The following is a 15,328-nucleotide window of genomic DNA, read 5'->3' on the forward strand; positions in this document are numbered from 1 at the left end:
AATTAACAATTAATGTCTGCCTTGCGGCAGTAAAGGTCGACCATTCTCTCTCTCTCTCCTTCTCTCTCTCTCTCGCTCTCTCTCTCTCTCACTCTCTCCTCTCTCTCCCCCTCTCTTTTTCTCTCTCCTCTCTCTCTCCCTCGCTTTCTCTCTCCCCCCTCTCTCTTTCTCTCTCTCTCCTCTCTCTCTCTCTGGCTGTTGTGACACCCCCCTTTGGTTTGGTCACGCATCAGAAAATCTTGATTCTTTTCTCTAATTTACAGGGAAACAGAATTAAAGGGCAAACAATGTCAATGGCAGGAAAAGCACTTCACACATGATGCATATTATGCTTGTGCCATGTAACTTGGGCAAATGTTACCCCTTGACCAAATGCATTCCTAGAGTATTGTTGTGGCATAAATATGTTTCCTTGCGATAACATGTACAGGCAGTATGGAGAGAGAAAAAAAAATGTAAACACTATGTAGTCACTTCATAGGGGATTTGGCCACCATGTGTGACCAGTACAGCCTGTACACAACCGGACTACCGCACTCCCTACCAGTGCCCCTGGAACCCTGCGGGAGGAACATAACAGCACAAGGACAGAGACGCTCAGCAACTGAGTGAAGGTCACAGTAAATATTTAGCACTGCATAACACCTACCCTGCCTTAAGGGAACAAGTATAGGCTACCAAAAAAGCGGAAAATTCACTCCACACCATTATGCAACTAGATAGATAGATAGATGGATAGATAGATATGAAAGTTTCTGTATAAGGTTACATTATCTGCAAATATGAACTCAAACCTTATGATATTATGTCAGGCATTATGTCTTTCATAATTTTATACTTAGTTCATGTGCATTACCAGCAGACATTCAGTAGTGCCGTGGCAAACTTGAACTTTGGGCGCCCAAGAATAGCCTCTGTCAAAGGGAGCTCGGAGATACCTGTGAATAATTAGATCCTCTCCCCAAGGAGTGCCATTCACTGATGTGACTCATGCACCAGGAGCATTTAAAATAAATTAGTGTTAAGACCTGCAACTGAGCACCACCCTCTGTCTTTCTTTCCCACCAATTCATTTTCATATTGCGTGGGGGGTTTTTTTTTGTTTTTGTTTTTTTGGCTTTGTCCCTACAAGTTAAGTTCAAGTCTTGTTTCAGGGTGAAGACAAAAATCAAAATCGTCGGGTTCAGGAAAGGCGGAGAAAAAGGGGCATCCGTCTGAAAATTCCACCCGAATGGCGGAATAAATGTCGGAAACGCACTCCGGGGGAGGGGGGGGCGGATGGTTAAGGCCGTCTCGCGGTGATTGGGCCTGCCAGTACGTTCACAGCAGGGGGGCGAGTTCCACATAATGTTCTGTTTACAACCGCGCGATTGAAAGGAAGCCGATGTTTGCAAAAACACTGCGGAGGCGGGGATTCCACGCAGGAGAACAGTCTTACTGGGGGCTATTTACTTCAAATCTCTTGTTTGGCGAAATGTTAATTAATCTTTTGCAGGTTATGTTCAAGTGTCAAAACAAAAAAAAATAAATAATAATGATAATAACATGGCAAGAATCCAGCAATGTGTGCGCGGCGACTTATTTGATCATTTCTGACGTTCCAGATCTGGAATCCCGATCAGACTGCTTTAGGAATAGTAATGGCCGTCATCCCAGAGTGGAGCAAAGGCTTTTGAACTGGAGAGCCGGAGGCCAATCACTGGCCATCTCTGGCCCATGTTCATGCAATCGTACAACTGTCCAGTTGTTCTTACAGTTAACAATTATTACAACAGGAGTGATCAGATTGTAAGTTATTAGACCATTATTAGAGAAGGGACATACATGTTCAAGTCACGTGCAAGGAAGGTACAAGAATACACTGACCTTCCAAAGGAGGTGGTGCGTATTTACTGAAGAAACGGGTGGGAAATCACTAAAATAAAACAAACATTCAAAAAGCCATAAGCAAATCTCTCTTTCATACATACATGCATACAAAGTATACATACTTTTAAAAAGAGCAGAGAGAGAGATATAGAGCATGGTGCATGATCATATAATGATCAGTCACGCCAAAATGGACAGATTTTAACATGTTTTATTGATTAATTTATTTGTTTGTTTGTTTTTTTTGCAAACAGGCAAATGACAAATGAACAAGGAATATCCCAGTCGCACAATGCGGTGTTTTAGGGTAACTCACACTGTCGCATGTGTGAAATGCCGACATTTGCACTGTATTGTCAACATTTCACATTAGAAAGGGTCGCGGTCGCTCGTCTATCTTTACAGCGCATGCGCATGTCGGCGCACTCTCCTACAGAACTGCGCGGCCAGAGTCGGTCAGTGTAAGCGTAGGCCCAGCAGAAAAGCGCGTTAAGTTCGGTTTGTGATTTCCACAGTTAGAAACGCAAGTCACAACTCAACTGCGTGTGTTAAAAAATATATATAAACACACGCCAGGCGTGAGTGAGGTGCAGCAAACCAGAAAACCACGGCGGAAAACAAAAACGGCGATGAAAACAAAACATTCAAGAACAAAACCATTACCACAAAATGCGTTTACTATGCGCGCGCATGGGCACGTCTCAATCTCAAGGATCTCGGAATTGCAATGATAAAGTACATAAACGGTTACGACTGTCTTCCGATTTTAATCACTGTAAGAATTTAATTTCAGTCTAAGCCAGCTGGGTCACGCGCAGGAATGTCTGTAGGCTTTGCAGGCAGAGGTTACACAATGGCGTTTGGGTAGTAATTAAACATGCCGTTTAAAAGGGAAGAAATGCGTTTTTACAAAAGTTTGAACAAGCTGCAAAATGAAACGGAAAAATGGTTTCTTTTAAACCCATTAATAACTGCAAATGTTTGACTTGACAGCCACTGATATCGATTTCAGGCATTGTCTAATCAAACTATAGCAAGTACCTTGAATGTGTTGTTTTGTTGGCTTAGTCATATCATTTGTGTTAGTTATTTCTATTAGTTATTTTGCCTATGCAAAGCAGTCATTCATATTGTAATTAATGATAAACTGCAAGTAGTTTCCAAGCCTGTATCATAAAATGTCATAGAATATTAGTCATAAAAATTATTGTTTACCTTCCCCCCCCCCCCCCCCACTTCCCCACCCCAGTTGTGTTCCACGTAGTCCAGTCACAGTGAACGCAGCTCAACCCTCCTGAGGTGTGGCTGTTTAAAGTTCCTCCTGCGACTTTGGAACACCGATGAGGTAAGAGCCCACAAAAGTGTGTGTCCCCTTTTGAAAACAGAACCTCAAGTGCCCAAGGCCATCCATCCATCCATCCATCCATCCAGCCTCATTCAGAGCCCCTATGTTTACAGTATGCAAGGACAATCTGACCGCTTCCACCATTTCCTACTCACTGTAACAATGGGGCAGTGGTTAGGATCTGTTAAACATTAAAAAAAGGAGATTACAGGCACGTTAATATAAAACCTGATGTTAGCAGTACACACACTCGCCTGCTGTGCATGTTTATTAGCAGCAGTCGGGACTGTTAGTCCCATGGGAAAAAACATCCAGCAGTGCTCTGGTCTCTTAATGTAATCAAGTGCGGGGGGGGGGGGGGTCAGGCCACTCCCCGTGCTGATCCACAGGTGGGGGCGGCAATGCCTGCTGTAGCTTGTGCTTGGCACACTAAGCCTTTGGATGACGTTACCCTTTCCCCTAAATGTCTTGTAACAAAAAAAGATTTGTTGATCGGCAGAGTTAATACCCAGATCAACCTATGTCTGTGTCTGTTAAACTCTGTGTGTGTGTGTGTGTGTGTGTGTTTGTAAAACAACATCATATTGGAGAAGGCCAAATAATAAAAAGCCCTGTTGTAGTCAAATATGCTCTTTGTATGACACCATTTGTTACACCTTTTTTAGGGCACGGTAGTGCTGTTTTGTGCTGTACCAAATCAAAACTTCACTGGTAGAATGTTACAGCACATGCTTCTTAGTATCTGTGTGCAGGACTTGTGCACTTGCATGAAAACAAATCGCCAAACTAGTCAGAAAATATTAACTTAAGAGCAGCAGCTCACCAGTAATATAGCCAATTCTGTGATGCTACAACAACAACAAGGCTGAGAGTCATACGCCTTCGTCATGTTTGAATTTATAGTGGGATAAGAATTCCCAACGGCTTGGCTATTATCGGATAAGCCCACCCATGCTGAGGTCACACCTGCGAGGAAATCCCTCCGCTCGGCATAAGTCGGCCATTTTGTATCCGCATCAGGTGACTCTCACCTGCTTTTTTTCATGGCCTCCCGCACCTGCCTGTGAGTTCCTCCTCCCCATGAAATCTACCTGCCACTGTGCCCCAAAACGAGAAAGGGGTGCGTCATGGGAGAACGGCGACTCGAGACCAAAAAAAAGGGCCACGCCTCCGTGCCGCCAGTTGGGGCGCGACTCTGCGTCACCCTTCTCAGAAAAGGAGGTTACGAGCGAACCCCCCTTAAAAGGCTATTTCTGGTGAAAGGAGGGGGCGCCCCTCATTGCAACAGCAACAATTACCCGCTTCTCACTTTCTGACTTTCGCAACGTGGCCCGTCTGTAGGTTTTCCAGAAGCTTCCGCAACCCCCTTACCTGTCCGCCTCCACGGCTTTTTCCCAGACACTGTCTAGTCTGAGCATGTCTGGATACACGAAGGCGATAAGTGTGTAATATGGATATGAGTATTGTTTGAAAATTGGAAACCTGTTCCGCTCGTTTTTTTTTTTTAAACGGTAGAGAGCTGTACTTTGTTTATTTGCATATTTTCATCACATGAAAATGGAAATGGTATAACTGAATTACTGTCACAGTCACGTTTGTGCTGACACAGGGTTGATTGTGTGTGTGTGTGTGTGTGTGTGTGTGTCTGTGTTTATGCAAATTTACATTTCAAAATGAGCATCCAGATTTAAAGTAATAGGTCCTACAATAGTTCTCACTTGTGTTTTTTGTACCAAGCCTGTTTTGTACCAATCCTGATGCAACATCAGATCCAGATCAAGCGGTTTCTTTTGCTTCTCAGAACATGAGCACAGATGTACAGATTTATGCCTCTCCTCCTAAAAAGGCTGGGCCTCACACCATTTCACAACTCCTGGGACGGGAGCACATTGTTTTTTTTGTTTTTTTACGGCGTCGTCCTCCTCGGCCGTACTTCAGCCTTCGTTCACGTCCTTTCCAATCGTCTTCGTTCGGCGAAAAGAAAAGCCGATTGCAAGATTTCGACCTTCGGCCTCGCCTCGCGTGAGTCTAACCGGTTACGATCGCGAGCGTTCCTCAGGCGACTCGTTACGGGCCCGCGCCCCGAACGAACCTCTTAATCACCAGCTCAAAGTCAGGCACGCGTCCCGAACGAACCTCTTAATCACCAGCTCAAAGTCAGGGACTTGTGGGGACAGGTATCCGCTGGGGGGGGGGCGGCTGAGCAATGCATAGAGGGAACATGACAGTTACACGAGGCTCTACGTGATCTGGAGCCACCCTGCGTTTCTGACCTCGTTGCACCACGCGCTCCCAGACGCAGTGTCGTAACGTTTGTCCGCTAGCCCTGGGGTTTTTGGCCGTTCCCCACGTCAAACGTTATGCCTTTGGAGACGAAGCGTTCTCAGTCGTTGCACCGTGACTTGAGAATCGACTCCCAGCAGAGCAGTGAAAACAAATGTTTTCAAGCGGAAGTTAAAAACACATTTATCTTTTTTTAAGCATTTAATCCACAATCGACAATGTTTTCAACGCACAGTGACTGAGTGTATTCATTTGATGCAGTTTGTGGCTGGTTTATTAACAGTTGTCCTCTTTGATAGCTAATGGATAGTGATTTTGAGTAATCTGTATACTTTTATTTTAAATGTATCTTTTTTTGTGTTATCTGTAATGTAGTTACATTCTCATTTGCACTGTATAAAGACAATCAAATATCTCTTTTGTGTTGGGGTTGCCATTGGGTGAACCAGTACCAATAGGGAAACCATTACACAAAACAAATGTTATGCCACCCAGTGACTGCAGTGAGAATGTAACTGGTGTCTTACCCAACTAGCCAAATAACATTTTTTGTAAATTTTGTTTAGGCTGTGGAAAGGTATAAAAACATACTGTCATAATTCGTTTGGGTCAGAAATGCATCCTTAAAACATTTCAGTCAGGGTAAATAAATGTGACATGGACCCATCCTAAACGTAACTGGAAAGCTGTGGTTTTGGGACTGTGCCATAAATACTGTGGCAACATTCAAAACGTTTTATCTCAACCTTACAGTAACATTGCAAAAATGTTGCACTGATGTTTTTCATGGCATTTGATTTAAGGGTTTCCTGAAGTCTACATTTTAGTTGTGTTTCCAACAATGCAGCTGACGAATCCAGATCGATATGTCAATAGGTATCGGAAAAGATGAGGTGTGTTTAAATTTGACGCTAATCATATGTGCATAAGTCAACGGACACCATATTTTTTTATTAATCTGGTCGTAATATATGTGGGTGTTCTAACAGAATGCAGATTAGGAGGAGCATTCATTCGTTACAGGAAAGAAAATAACCCTTAGTCCCTTTGGAAACCCCAGAGGACAAAACATTTCTTGGCTTTACGCACGAGTTGCATCAACAAATTGTCACTGGCGCTACGTACCCTGCACAAAGAAGTCTGCACCGTAACGTAAACCGCTGTAGCGATTTCTGGTGTAGATTATTGTCTAATCAAATGAATCGCAATTTTCCGAAGCATTGCGTTACGTACGTGTTTCACTCAGCACGTGCACTCACTGAGGTAGCGTAGCTTAATTGATTGCTTTCTGCACTGTGAAAACACAAGCAAGGGCTAGCAGAGCATAATCGTTTAATATCGTAGACTACGTTTATTTAAAATGAAACAAGGGATATACTACTTACTCGAATACAAAAATATGGCATCCAGAACAGAGCAAATGGACAGGTCTTTTGACACCAGAGCAAAACGTAAAAAAAAATAAATAAATAATATAAAATCATAAAAACCTACGATTGCAATCATCAATTCTTTGTTTACAGTTTGCGTAAACATATACTGCCCGTGGTTTTTTTGGAGTCGTAACTATAAATTATACGGAATTTACGTTTTGATCAAATGCTTTTTTCTGCTATAATAAAGCTACGAGTAAAAAAATACATTGACAATGCTCGCTGACAACCACGGGCAGTGTGAAATAGGCACCATCTGCAACGGCAGGGCAGGTATGCAGAGCTGAAAATGTCAATATTCTAAGTAGCTAGATGTGTGCTATGTGTTTAAAGGTACAAGGTGAATTTTAGGGCATCGGTAAGAACTCCGGTGAGAGCTACCCATTCAAACAAGGAACGTTTCGTTTTTATTTTTATTTTATGTTCTTTTTTCTGGAACAGAATCACACCCTACGCAAGTTAGGGAGCAGCCCTTGTCGAAGGCATGCAAGTCCCAACAGGTTCATATTTAAAGGGGGAATTATAACAGAACAATACTCTTACTCCTTTCCGTTAACTAAAGATAGCTCCTTCAGAATTCCGCTGGCGTCCACCTTGCGTCTCTCTCTTATTAAATCCTCCAGGCTGCGAAACACCAGCGTATGCACGTTGTTTTCGGAGAGGTGAACCTTCAGGAAATACTGCTGTTCGGCGGTGTGTACCTCCCCGCCGGCTTTGAACTCCCGCTTTCCAAACCTGCACCAAGCTGCAAAACTTTCTGAGTTTGTCCAGCAAATCTCCCCGCTGCTCAGTCCTAAATGCCCGCTGGCATTCTGCACCACCAGATCGGCCGGAAGCGGTCTGTATCTGTAACGGTTATTCGCTATCCTGCCCAGGCGCCCGTTGCTTATCTCAAAAAGGCTGTCCTTGCGAATTTCGCCTTTGTGCAAGTGTATGACTTGGTCGTTCCTGTCATAAATCGCCCAATGCGGCGCCTGATCGTTGGCGACAAGTTCCAGTAGGTCCCCGGGCTTGCTCATGGTAAGCAAAGTTTTCACCGAGTAAATATTCAGATCTTCGTTTTCTCTTAATTTGGAGAAAATACATTCCTGGCAACAGAAAGCGGAGTACTCGATCTCGTTCAGGACTACGTGACCGTCCTTGCTCGGGCTCTGGTCTTTGTAATTGTCCGACTGCGATCTGTCGTCCAGTTCTTCCTCTTCATCAGAGAAGAAATAAGCTACTCCGACCCTCAGTTCGTCCTTCTCTATCCCCGATGGATCCCCCGTGGGTAGCTCGCTGTAATTCAGGTGGGTGATCCGATCCAGTTGATTTCCCATCAATGACGGGGCAGAAGAAAGACATGGAATACTGTTAAAAAGAACAGACAGAAAAAAAACGGTAAATAATACGAATATAACCGTGCCAAAGAAATTAACTATAAATGATCAAAACAAAACAGTCTTCATAAAATAAAAGGCTACATATGTTAAGCAAGTAATTCACGTTGGGGATAATCGATGGCTTTTCACAAGCACGGGCAACACCTTTTAGTCGGAGCAATCAGCTCACGTTCCACTGGAGAGAGTATCAGACAATGGACGAATACCATACGTGCGAACCTGAATCTGTAAAGCAAATGCGAATGCATTTGTAGTTTCCCCTCCACTTACAAAACCCAGTAACATACTCTTGCATCATATAGCCTTCCGTGCTTTTTTCGGCAAAACGTTTAAATTAGAAATAGTTTTTTTTTAAACGAAGAATAGGAATTATTCGAACGCCTAACTTAAATTAAAAAAAATACCTGCGTGTTTCCCAGGTAAATCGCTAAATATCCCTACGCTCCATCGATGCTCTCTGCCGTTGGATATCCACTCTTCTCATGCAGCAGCGTGTTTTCACCGACCTGTGATATCTGCACCACTTCTTGTTAAGTAGAATAGAAAACTCCGCCCATAGAAACAAAACCTGCCCTCCTCCGCGTTCATTGGTGTGCGCTCCTCATTAAATTCTAATATTTTTAAAGGAGCGACGTGTAGCCTGTCAGTCGTTTTTTTTCTTGTTGTGACTGCAGGAAATTTGTCAGATGGTCTTAAGTAATTGTTATCAGATAAGACAATTTTCTCCCTGCTTTCCCAGGTAGGACGTACCAAACAACTGTTTTTTTTGTTGTTGTTGTATGGACAGATATTTAGGAGGAACTGAAAGTGTTATCAGTAGACAGGCGCATTCACTGCGGTTAATTTTCAGTGGTCAAATAAGTGCACGTGACATCATGTGACAATTTGACCACATGCTGTTCAGCCACAAAACAGTGCCATCTTGTATGTCATTTCATGGAAAATTTTCTGTTGATAAATATAACCCTTACACATTAAGCTATACATTGTCTGCCCAGAGAAAGTTCAGTGGTCATCAAATCACCATTAATCAGCATTTTGTTTATGTTTTCAAAAAAATAATAAATAAAAATAATCATCATAATTAACACTGACTCTCATTTTATCTTCACACTTTTATAGGAAAATAAATCACAATTTCTATCACTCTTAAATGTGTTTGTCTGGTCCAAGATCTTCTAGTTCTGGCTGGACTGAAAATAGTTAAGATGTTCAAGCTGGGTTCCCTCTCGCGAAGTTAATTCTGGATCTGTCATTCTGAGCTGCTGAGAAGAAGTGAAATATGACTGGCATTTTAAGCAAAGAAACAGTTTGGATGTGTCGTGTTTGAAATATGCCACGGAGTCCTGCTGTGTGATTCATTCAAAGGACAGCCAGCTGTTTCCCATACTCTACAGCAGTTTATGAGGATGACGTTTTTTTATTTTTATTTTTGTTTTTTCACTCGTGTAGCTGTTTTGTTCCAAGACATCTTATACAAACAGCGTATTGACAGACGCCTGCACAGTTCCGTTCTTAGAAGTAAACAATCCGGCAAATTGGCAATAAGACAGTCCAAGGAGATTCGAGATTAAAAATAGATTTTGAGGATTGACTGCAGGAAAAACCCCACACACACACACACACATCTTTTTTTTTGTATTGATCTTAAGAATCACAATACATACTGGTGATAAATGAAAAGCAGTAGGCTAGTTGTGCTGGTGATCACATGGTTCTTAACACTAACAGCTGAGGGAATGACTGTAACCAACATGAGCTGCAGAGCTACAACAGATCTACTGATTTAGAGGTTTTTAGTGCAGTGGGTTTTCATGTCTAAACTTCAGCCTTCAGCTCGATTGCTAAACCGACTGAGCTGTAATCCTCGTATTCTCTTTTGTTCCGCTGTTCCAGATCACAAAACAGTGTAACTATCTCAGTTTGTAATTTCTAGCAAGATTGTTCTGGACCCAAAAGTCATGAATCAGCCTTGAATCATGCCGGAGATAAAAAAAAAAAACAAAAGAATCTCTGCACTCACAAAAGATAAGAAAAACAGTAAAAATCTTCATGGAATGCAATGAGGCTTATGTTGGAGGTGTATCAGAGTTTGCAGGCTTTTAACAGTTCCTTGCTCTAAGTGATAGGGAAAAAATGTCAGACATTTTGTTGATGCAGTGTTTGTGTGTAGTGTGTGTGTGTGTGTGTACATATGCATCTGTGCCTATGTACTGTATGTGTGCAAATAGGCTTGCATTATTATGGGTGCCCACGCATGGTTGCGTGTGTGTGTGTGTGTAATTGTATGTGCGTGTTTATGTGTCTGTGTGTATGTAAGAGAGAGAGGAATGAGGAATGAGTGTGTTGCATATGAAAAGATTATACTTATACTCTTTTATTTATGCTGTTCTCTTCCTCCCCCTCCCTCCCCCCCCTCATACGCACACGTGCACTCACATGCACGCACGCACACACACACACACACACACACACACACAGACAGGACGTCCAGGGACTAGCCGTCCAGGCATTGACTGAATAACACCCCAAAGGCATGTGGTACAAGCACTAATGACCCGGTACCCGGTGAGCTGAACCAGGAGTCCTCAGCCATCAGTCCCACGTCAGTCATAAACCCCACGGATCAGACTACGGCAGGGGCCGAAGCAACCCGCTCGGGTGATCAATTAAAAAACAAACGCCCGACCGGACCCGTCATTACTCGAGGGTTACGAATGCAGCTGAATAATTCTCATACGCAACGAGTGCGTGTCCGTGTCGTCTATCCATCACGCGCAGAGGTTGCCAGGTTGGCAACGCGAGGCACGGTGAAGCGCGCGTTACAATATTACACTACACACACACACACACTACACACACACACACACACACACACACACACACACACACACACACACTACACACACACTACACACACACACACACACACACACACACTACACACACACACACACACACACACACACACACACACACACGCACTACACACACACACACACACACACACTACACACACACACACACACACACACACACATAAAGAAAGAACAGTGACATAATGCTGGATTGCGCCGGGGAGGTTGGGGAGAAGCAGTTGCTACAGCGGACGAGGGAGGCCGCAGTAGAGTGAGGGATGTAAGCGGGGGGGGGGGGGGGGGGAGGAGAGAATGGGCAATTTCGGTAGCCGTGGGAACTGAGTGGGAGCCATTTTAGTTAATTATGAGGGCTTTATTGAAATCCTGGTGGCGGGTTTTTCCACAGGGCGCTCATTGAAGACCCCTTGGCGCCGTCAAAGTGGGGGTGTGGGCTCCGTCTTATGTGTGTATAGCGTGAGTTAATGTACTGCAATCACTTCACAGTAATGTCGTCAAATTATTATTATTTCTTTTTACAATTTTCTGTCTTTTCATAGGAATAGGCAATTACATTTTGAAAGGACTTGACAGCCAATAAGCTTTCTATTCAGGGTTTTGGTGTTCTTTTGAATTCTTCAAGGTAGCTCTCTCTGCTCACCTCTATACAAATGCTGCCCCCTGTTGGCCTGGAGCACTTCTGCACTCTGAAGTGCTGCAGCCATTGAGAGAAACAACCATAAATGGTCAAATGCAATTACCCATTTAGGGTGTGGAAAAACTAAAAGAGAACCGAAGATGGAGGTGCGACTATGCCTATGTTTGTATAATTTGGTGTTTAGGGTTTTTCTTAATTTTCTTTTATTTTCCTGCTTTTTTTGTTTTTTTTTTGGCACTTCAGAGCCACCGTACACATCGGCACTTTTGCCGATAAAAAAGTTCAGATTCGGCTTCTGATTTGTGGAATGCTCTTGGTTTCTGACGTTTCTCTGGCACCGCAGCGATATTAGCGGTGTTACCAAGGAAGCACCAGCCAGAAAGGGTTGTGCCAATTCTGGCATTCTGGAGATGAGGTTAGCCTTAAAAAAAAAAAAAAGGAAGGAAGATTGAGATGACTCATTCTGAGACATAAGATACAGTCTGCAGTACTTCCTGGTTTTGGGTGGCCTTACTGAGGCTGAATAATTACTGTGTGAATAATCTGTTTCATTGTGTATGCACTGTTTACTGATTCCGCAATCAGTTTGTCCCATTGTGTCTAATTTCCTAATGCACTGCAATAATTGCCAGAGAATTACTTTCCTTTTTAGAAATTATGGATGCACCTCTGTTTGTTTAAAACAATGTTGATTGTTTTTAGGATTGAAATCTTTCCCGCTAAAGCCTATTTTTTACGGTGTATTCCAGATTTAAATTTTTCAGCAATGTTTTGACAGATAATACTGTCAGAAAATCCTATCTGCTGGACCCAAAAGTTGGCTTCAGGCCAGTTAATCATGATATAGTTGGGAGGGCAAGAGATATCCATCCATCTATTATCTATACCTGCTTATCCTGGGCAGGGTCACAGGGGGTGCTGGAGCCTATCCCAGCGTGAATTGGGCAAGAGGCAGGAATACACCCTGGACAGGTCACCAATCTATCGCAGAGCACACACACCATTCACTCACACACTCATAACTATGAGCAATTTAGAGTCTCCAGTTAGCCTACCTGCATGTCTTTGGACTGTGGGCAGAAACCAGTGTACCAGAGTAAACCCACGCGGACACATGGGGCAGTAGTGTAGTATGATGGCTAAGGAGCTGGTCTTGTAACGTAAAGGTCATAGGTTCGATTCCCACTGATGTTGTACCCTTGAGCAAGGGTACTTAACCCACATTGCTTCAGTATATATCCGGCTCTATAAATGGATGCAATGCAAATGCTATGGAAAACGTTCTGTAAGTTGCTCTGGATAAGAGCATCTGCTAAATGCCTGTAATGTAATGTAAGGTAACACGCAAACTCCACACAAAAAGAGATATGGGATGACTTTTCCAAAACATGCTGTCCAAACGAGCCGGTAGCACATTAACCAGTGCAAGCTTTCAGCTGCTCTCTCCCAGAGAAAATGGTGTGTAAATTGCAAGCGGTGGAGACTTGAATCTGACGTCCTGCAAATTTCACAGTCAGAGAAAAAGCAGTGCATTCATGCCAGATGTGGCCATGACCGCTGTACAAACCTGGGATTTGCTTTCATGCTGTGAGTAATGGATGTGAGCGATGGATGTGAGTGTCCTCCGAAAGTATTCACATCCTTAATAAAGATGAGCAAAAAAAAAGGGGCTGGATAAATTAAACAATACGGGTAATGAATATACTGTGTGCACAAAAAATGACATATTCTTTCATATTGATACAATTGCTAACAATGTGGACTGCTGTGAAAAGATATGACAGTATAATAGATATCTATGTCCTTTATCTCTAAATAAGTTTTTATTCCCCAACGGAGTTACAAGACCCTAATTGACTCTGTCAAGGCCCACATGGCATAACCTTTTGAAATCTTCAGTGGAACGAATCTGACTTTAAAGTACTAATATATGGGTTTTGGTGGGGTCTCAGTAAACGATTATGATTAAATTACTTTGGCGTCTGTCCTGCACACATTTTTTTCTTTATGGACATTCTGTCAAGACCATTTTTGGATTCCCGTATTGGTCAAAGGTCTACTTCTGATGCTGTACAGTATGGCTCCATCAGGCAAGCAGGATTGGTGGGGCTTAGTGATGTGGCACCTCATCAACACTCACTTTAGAAATAACAGACAAGCCGCCTTCCTGCTGCAGTCAGCTCTTAAAGGAAATGTGGCGTATGCCTGCATGGAGACTGAAATCCGACCGTCGAATCTAAATCTGTCCCTGGCTTTCTCGTTTGCCAGGCAATGAGCTGAGCTGAACAATTAGAGTGCTGTTGATTGGCCGGACGGTATTCACACCTGACCCCCAGGTAAAGGGAGGGTGGAAAAACCTGCAGTTCTCAGCCATCGAGGACCATGATTTGAGTCCTAATATTTGAGGCCTTGTGGCATCAAATATTATCATTTGTTCCATGAGTCAAACCCAAAGAAATACTTTTTCACCCAGTGTAATTTAAGGTCACCCACAGCTCTTTCAGTACTCTGGTGTACTATAAAGTAGTCACATAGGACTGGCAAGTTGTACAGAATATCAAAGGGTATCAACTTGACTGTGGGCTTATGGATTTGCAGACGTAACACTCTTTACAACAACAACAACAACTTTATCTCCTCTTTCTGAAATACCTTAAAACTTAAGCCATCAGTTTTCCATTATTTTTTTTACCGCCATCTCTTTGGTATCTTGTGACAGTAGCTTGCCTTCTCTTATGTTTACACTCCTTTCCGATTGTCTTGAGTCATACTTATCATGAAGCAGGAAGACTTATCACTCCAACCTGCAAGGGTAACATCTTATCTTTCCATTTCCCTCCTAATAAAAAAAGGCCTGTCCCCCGCCTCATCGCCTCCCCAAAATTCCCCTTTCTGCGCTCTGTCCTCGTCTGTCTCCCCTCCACTATCTTCACATATTTTTTTCCCCTCTGGGTTCCACAGAAACCGCCGCCCACAAGAACCGCCCACACGCGAGTCCTCGTCGTCTTCCTCCATCTTTTTCGCGCTCAAATGAAATGGAGTCAAAAACAATTTTTTTTTCTTAAAAATGCGTTCACGCCGCTCATTTTTTTTTGCAGAACGTGTCACAAAAATACGCTTTTGTGGCAGGCCCCGCCCCTTAAAGCCCTCTGCGAGAGCAAGCAGAGAGAGCCACACAGGGGAAAAGGAGGGGGGGGGGGGGGGGGGGGGGGGGGGGGGGCTCCCTAGGTGGGACACAGCACGGGAGAGAAACCTTGAGAGGAACCAGACTCCCCGGGGGGGGCGGGGCGGGGCTGGAGTGGGGGGGGGGCATGGTGTGGTTCACAGCGACTCCGCACCGCCCTTACAGGTTTCAGGGCGCTTAAATTTGTCTTTCACCTGTGAAGCGGTGGCACCTGCTCCTGCTCGCACCTGGCGGTTCTGCCTCATTGTTCACACTTCCTCAGTTCCCAGGGAGGCTCCCCCTGGCAACCCCTCTTCCATTCATCACCCCCTCTTAGCTA

General features: G+C 43.7%; 1 protein-coding gene across 3 annotated transcripts; it reads right to left on the bottom strand.

The window, feature by feature from the left end:
• Positions 1–6,427: 6,427 nt before the first annotated feature.
• lratd1 (LRAT domain containing 1) lies at positions 6,428–8,892 on the bottom strand. Of its 3 annotated transcripts, none has more exons than XM_035420626.1 (3): positions 8,717–8,892; positions 8,457–8,537; positions 6,428–8,208 (listed from the first exon to the last, which is right to left on the bottom strand). In XM_035420626.1, exons 2-3 carry the CDS (start codon positions 8,519–8,521, stop codon positions 7,470–7,472), a joined length of 804 nt encoding a protein of 267 aa, XP_035276517.1. In that variant the 5' UTR covers positions 8,522–8,537; positions 8,717–8,892; the 3' UTR covers positions 6,428–7,469. The 3 variants fall into 3 exon arrangements, with proteins under 3 accessions (XP_035276517.1, XP_035276516.1, XP_035276518.1); XM_035420625.1 differs by having other exon boundaries at positions 6,428–8,280; positions 8,717–8,881; XM_035420627.1 differs by lacking the exon at positions 8,457–8,537 and having other exon boundaries at positions 6,428–8,280; positions 8,717–8,872.
• Positions 8,893–15,328: the final 6,436 nt, after the last annotated feature.

Source organism: Anguilla anguilla, chromosome 6 (genome assembly GCF_013347855.1).
Source record: "Anguilla anguilla isolate fAngAng1 chromosome 6, fAngAng1.pri, whole genome shotgun sequence".
In the NCBI taxonomy this organism is placed as follows: Eukaryota; Metazoa; Chordata; class Actinopteri; order Anguilliformes; family Anguillidae; genus Anguilla; species Anguilla anguilla.